We start from the raw sequence: 6,986 nt of genomic DNA, 5'->3' as shown, positions 1-6,986 counted from the left end.
ATAGCACAATACTACCTAACTGTAATATAATGTTAGAACACTGAATGAAGCTGAATGTGAGAATGATAGAGGGAGGAGGCCTGGGAGCACAAAGGAAATCAGAAGGAAAGATAGGTGATAAAGAAAGAGACGGTATAACCTAAGAATACCTAGAGTGTATAATGATAGTGACTAAATGTACAAATTTAAAAACGTTTTTGCATGAGGAAGAACAAAGGAATGTCAATACTGCAGGGTGTTGAAAATAGATGGCGGTTAATTTTTTAAAACTTTAACTTATGTGTGAGACTAAATCAAAAAATGTTTACTTGGTACAAAATTTATATTTTGACTAGTGCAGTTCCTAATATAACTTATGTGGACAGCTTTATTGAAAACCATAAGTACATGGAACCTTGAGTAACCATGAGCTTTTGTAGGTCTGTCCATAGTGATGCCCCAATAAATCCCAGAGTGATTTGAATAGTGAATAAAAAAGTATTTGCAAAGTCCCCTTGGGGGAATGGTGATAAGGGGGAAAATTCAACTTCCAAAAGTGGAGAAATCTTTTTTTTTAATTTTTAATTTTTTTAATATCAAAAAATACCAAATGCAAACATTCTTAACTTTTGATCATTCCATTCTACATGTATAATCAGTAATTCACAATATCATCACATAGTTGCATATTCATCATCATGACCATTTCTTGGAACATTTGAAGTGGAGAATTCTTGATATTCTCACAACCAGTGGGGACAACCAAAGCAATAGGCTGAGTCCCCAATCTTGGGGTTTGTTAAAATGAAACTTAACCCTCCAGAGGATAGGCTAAGCCTACTTAAAATTAGGTTTAATCACTGATACGAACTGACATTAGTGAGTAAACTTGGAGATCTTCATGGGTAACAGAGACCATCAAGAGATAGATAGAGGGTAAGGTATTGGGTAATTAGAGTGGAAGGGATACAGATTGTGCAATAGGACTGATTGCAAATACTCAGAAATGGATAGCACAATAATACCTAACTGTAACACAATTATGTTTAAACACTGAATGAAGCTGATTGTGAGAATGATAGAGGGAGGAGGAAACAAACATTGGGGCACAAATGAAATCAGAACAAAGATAGATGATAAAGACTGAGATGGTACAATCTAGGTATGCCTAGAGTGTATAATGATAGTGACTAACTGTACAAATTTTAAAAATATTTTTGCATGACTAAGAAGAAAGGAATGTCATTACTGCAGGGGGTTGAAAACAGATGGTAATTAATATCTTAAAATTTTAACTTATATGTGAGAGTAAAGCAAGAAATGATTATTTGGTACAAAATTTATATTTTAAATAGTGCATTAACTAATATAACTTATATAGACAGCTTAATTGAACACTGTAAGTACATGAAACCTTGAGTAGGGCATGAGATTTTGTTGGTTTGTCCAGAGTGATGCCCCGATAAATCCCAGAGTGATTTGAACAGTGAATTAAAAAGTATTTGCAAAGTCCCCTTTGGGGAATGGTGAGAAAGTGGGAAAATTCAACATCATTAAGTTGAATTCTTGATATTCTCACAAGCAGTGGGGACAACCAAAGCAATAGTCTGAGCCCCCAATCTTGGGGTTTGTTCATATGAAACTTAACCCCACAAACGATAGATCAAGCCTACTTAAAATTAGGCCTAAGAGTCACCCCCAAGAGAACCTCTTTTGCTGCTCAAATGTGGCCTATCTCTCAGTCAATATGGCAAGCAAACTCACTGCCCTCCCGTCTCTGCATGGGACATGACTCCCAGGCGTGTAAACCTCCCTGGCAATGTGGGACAGAAATCCTAGAATCAGCTGGGACTCAGCATCAAGGAATTGAGAAAACCTTCTCGACCAAAAGGGGGATGAGAGCAATGAGGCAAATAAAGTGTCCGTGGCTGAGAGATTTCAAATAGAGTTGAGAGGTTATCCTGGAGGTTCTTGTTATGTGTTATATAGATAACCCCTTTTTTAATTAAGGTGTATTAGAGAGGCTAGAGGGAAGTGCCTGAAACTGTAGAGCTGTGTTCCAGTAGCCATGTTTCTTTAAGATGATTGTATAGTGATATAGCTTTTACAAAGCAACTTGGTTGTGAAAATTTTGTTCTGATGCTCCTTTTATTTATGGTATAGACAGATGAGTAAAAAAATGGATTAAAAATAAATAATGGGGGGAACAAATGTTAAATTGAGTATATGGAAATAATAGTGGTCAGTGAGAGGGAGGGGTAAGGGGTATGCTTTGTATGAGTTTTTGTCTTTATTTCTTTTCCAGAGTGATGTAAATGTTCTGAGAAATGATCATAGTGATGAATATACAACTATGTGATGATATTGTTAGCCATTGATTGCATACAGAGTATAGAATGCTCATACATTAAGAACGTTCATGTTGAATGTGGATGGATTTTATTAATAAAAAAATAATAACACCCAATAATATGGACAGATGAGTTAAAATGCATTAAAAAATAAATAATAAGGTGGGCAAAGGTTAAAATAAATTGGGTAGATGGAAATACTAGTGGTCAATGAGAGGGAGGGGTAAGTGGCATAGGATTTATTAGTTTTTTCTTTTTTCTTTCTTTTTCTGGAGTGAATGCAAATGTTAAAAAAAATGATCATGGTGATGAATACACAACTATGTGGTGATATTGTGAGCCATTATTTGTACACCATGTATGGAATGTTTGTATGCTAAGAATGTTTGTATGTTAAGTTTTATCAATAAAAATATTTTAAAATATTACCCAGTAAATCTCCAAAGACACATAGATAAACTTATATGTGTATATTTGTATGTATTTATGTGTACAAGTATATATGCATACTATACACACTAGCTATTAGTCCTATAATACTTTGGTTTGCTTTTAAACCAATTGCATTTTTTAAAGTTCCTGGACACTCCAAGAAGCAAATAGCCACCACTTATACTCTGCAGCTAATCACTTTTAATTCTTCCAGCAGTCATTTTGATAATATCAGACATGATGAAAGCGCTTTTCAGTAATGTGGGTCTAATTTCTGCTATGCAAAATAGTTTATTTTAATTCAGGTTTGGAATCCCTGCCAGAGCTCTTGAGGCTGCTCTTTCTATGGGGTCATTATTGAAGGAACCTTATTTTTATAATAAATTTTTATACAAATAGATTTCACACAATAACACAGAATTCCAGCTAGTCTTTTGCAACAGTTGTCATGGGGTGCTATCATACTCCACATTACACAAGTAAATAAGAAGCTAGCAGACTCTAAACCACATCAAGTTTCCTGATGGAGATTATGAAGTTGACTCCGGAATCTCTGGTAATATGCCATTGAAATGAGAATTTAGATTAAATGGACTCATTAAATCAGGTATGAAGAAACCGAGGGCAGAGCTGTTATTTCTCATGTAAATAAGGGTTGGAGCATATATATACATATTTTTTTTCATATTTAATAAGATTTTTCCATTTTAATGCAGAAAATCTCTAAATCAGTTTCAAATTACAAGCATCAGGAAAAGTCTGTTAGAAACAATCAGAATAAAAGCTAATATTCTATTTTATATTCAAAGCACTTGAGAAAGCATTTTTGACAATTACAAAAGTTTAACAAAAATGTTAATATTAAGAATGTACAAGACCCAATTATTATATCACAGTAAAAAAAGGCCTTTTGGGGAGGGGACACGTGGAAGCAATCGATTTCTCTGCTGAACATAACCATTACCTATACTCGTTCCAAGGCTTCTAACATGATGATACTATTTCCTCGTATTACCACCATTCCAATATTGTTCTGTTGTCCACTAGTTGCCATCTCCACACATTCATCAATCACAAGATTCATAAAGGGATCAAATCCTCGCAATATCCCTTGGACATGTCTGCCACCATTTAACTTCAACGATAACTTCTTGTCCATAAATTTTTTCAACTCTGGCGGATGAGCTTTGCTCATGGCGTCTACTCCGCAGGTTCAATGCTCTATACATATTTTTTAATGCATGATTTTTCTTGATGTATTATGTGGCTTTTCCAGCATCATTAAGGCCCTTTGTATGGTTTTAATCCCCAGTTTGGACATTCGAGAGTTTTAAGCTATTTTCACTCTTCAAAGTGAAGTGATTTTTATTAATGGAAAAAAAAGATGAACCCCTGAGGATTCCCAACTAAAAACATTACTTACCGTAGAAATCAGTCTACTATAAGGGCTGGAAAAAAAATCAGCTGAAGAGAGCTACTGAGTGGCCAGGAAATGGAAAAGAAGTAGAAGAAAGGAAAATGGGGAGAGAATAAGTCACAGCTATCTCCATGGTCTTGACCATTCTTCTTCCCAACAGGATCCTTTCTCTTCAAGCTCTCCCTTTCATGCTCAGTCTGACAGCCTAAAATTGCAGGAAGCAGAGTGGTGGTACCATTAATAGCCGAAGGAAAGAAATGACCTGGTCTGCCCAAAGATCAGCCAGATACACTGTCTGTCTTTCAGCATAAAACTTGGAAAATAAGGGAATGCCCGGTATGAAAAATATCTTTGTCTTAAAGCATCTAAAGGAGAAAAAAGACCAAATTGCAATTCTTCAGCTTACTGTGAAAGTGTGGTTGATTCATTCCATGCTCCTATCTTCGTACATCTATATCCTTACAAATGAATTTATGCTGTTCCAGTCACTATTTCTGTTAGAATCCTTGAACAAAATTTGTTGAAAAAGAGCCCTAGCTGATGCTTGAATATTTTTTTTTTTTTTTTGCTTAACTCAACAAGATCTGCAATTCAATCACTGCTTGTCATGTTTTGATATGTGGATCAGGAATTGATCAATAGCTGGCAAAATTTAATAAAAGGAGCTCATTTCTGGAGAAACGAGCTCGTTGCCATGCCAACTATCGATCTTCCCTGATGGAGGCTCGGCAGTCAGTCAAAAAACGGGGGCCTGTTAGGCAGGCCCTACTGTCTGCCCATAGGAAATCACTGGGTTGCCAACCTCAAATGAGTTCCTGAAAACGACTGCATGTTCACAGTAGAGAGAACCGCGCTACACGTCTTTGCAGGAAAGACTCACGATTGCATGAGACACATCTATTCCACTGAGCAGCTGAAAAATCTGATCACATAGCTGGGTATGGAATGCAGCATTATTGAAATATGGCATTGCATTCCACCTGTGCAGTACTTAGCATATTATAGCCATGGAGGGAGAATGAACACCTTAATCTATTATCACTTCCTGTTTATGAAGTGGAAATGTGCAGAAATCTGTTTACTCAGGGTCATTATGTACTCCATTCGTAGGTGTGAGAAAGATTAATAACCGTTTTATCAAAGAGAGATCTGGGGTCATGCTGTGTGGTATAACATAAAGGCGGGGGGTAGGGAGAAGGCAGAGGGAGACAATAATAAAAAACTCTGAATTTTTTGAAACTCTGAAAACTTTAAAGTTAAGGAAACATCAGAATATTTGAAAAATGTCACAGATTCTAATTTGAGAAATTCCATTTTCCGTTATGGTAACTGAAACATTTTTAAGTATAGAAATTATGTTTTACTATATAGTTAACAAATGAACAAAGTGCTTTCATATTCATTCAATAAATGCTTCTTTGAGTGCCCACAATGTAAAAGGTAAAACTCATGAATATCACTGCCACGTGCAGAACATGTTTTTAAAATCATACTGCCCTCTGTAATGGGATGAGAGGAAAAAGTTGTCCTGTAGCCTTATCCAGCAGTCTTGAAGACTTGTAGGCATGGTTACTCCCTCTCCAATCAGCTAAACTCAGGAAACCAGGTCATCGTAGTGAGCGAGGACCAGGCTCAAAACAAAACTAGAATCATCTGCTATCATTCTCCTTTCCATTAATATCCTCTGTAAAGACAAATTTCTCTACTTTCAACTTTGCACCCCATGGTATTATAATTGTCTGCTTCCTCCTCTATTTCACCCACTGCTGTGAGCATCTTGAGGGCAGAGGCTGGATTTTGTTTATGATAATGGTGTGGAGGGGAATGGGGAATGGGGGCTTTGGATTCAGACAGGCCTTAGAGCCAAACTCCGAATCCGCCACTAATTAGCCAGGGAACCTTAATTTAAATCTCTCTGTAATTTTGTTTACCTACCTGCAAACTGGGGACAATTCTGAAATGAGATGATACATGTAAAGTACCTGAAGTACTAAGCATCCAAAACAGTTATAGCATCAAGAACTTCAATATATACAAAGATTAAATGACTTTTTTGTGTGCTTAAACAACGGGAATCTATTAATTAGATCTGGGTTTTGAGGCTAAGAGAAAGTCCACATCAAGGTATCACCAAGATGATGCTTTCTTCTCAAAGACTGGCATTCTGGGACTGGCTGTCAGCAATCCTTGGTGTTTGGCTCCTCTGTCATTTGAGAGTGCACATAGAAGCCTCTCCTGGCCTCTCAGCTCCCTTCTGGTTCCACTGAATTTGAGCTTCTTGCTTCCTGTGGCTTTCTCCCCTTCTGAGTTTCATTCTCCTTATAAAGCACTCCAGCAATAGGATTAAGACCCATCCAGGGCCACACCTTAACTGAAATAACCTCATCAAAATCTCCTGCTTACAATAAGTACACATCTACAGGAATGGATTAAGGTTAAGAACATGTTTTTCTCTGGCATGTCACCCCAAACAACCATAGCTATATTGGTGTGAATTCAAAGTCGTTATTTTCTCTTGTTTTTTTTTTTTAGAAAAGTTGTAATACAGGATTCCCATATATCACTGCACCACCAACATCTTGCTTTGGTTTAGAACATTTGTTACTATTGACGATAGCACATTTTTATAATTGCACTATTAATTCAAGTCCATGGTTTAACTTAAGGTTCACTGTGAAGTGTCATTCCATGGATTTTTTTTTTAATGCTATTCTTCTCCCATATATGCAGTGTAACATTCCTCTTGTAATCATATTCAGATACATATTTCAGTGCTGTTAATTGCATTCACGACATCATGCTACCAT

The 6,986-nt window shown here is 36.4% G+C and overlaps 1 protein-coding gene across 1 annotated transcript; it reads right to left on the bottom strand.

The window, feature by feature from the left end:
• Window positions 1-3,585: 3,585 nt before the first annotated feature.
• On the bottom strand, window positions 3,586-3,998 carry LOC143671553 (small nuclear ribonucleoprotein G). The gene has a single exon (XM_077146770.1). It carries the CDS (start codon window positions 3,955-3,957, stop codon window positions 3,727-3,729), a length of 231 nt encoding a protein of 76 aa, XP_077002885.1. The 5' UTR covers window positions 3,958-3,998; the 3' UTR covers window positions 3,586-3,726.
• Between the last annotated feature and the right edge of the window lie 2,988 nt (window positions 3,999-6,986).

This window comes from Tamandua tetradactyla, chromosome X, assembly GCF_023851605.1.
Source record: "Tamandua tetradactyla isolate mTamTet1 chromosome X, mTamTet1.pri, whole genome shotgun sequence".
Lineage (NCBI taxonomy): Eukaryota > Metazoa > Chordata > Mammalia > Pilosa > Myrmecophagidae > Tamandua > Tamandua tetradactyla.
The sequence above is the reverse complement of the archived record's forward strand: the minus strand, read 5'-3'. Positions and strand labels throughout refer to the sequence as shown.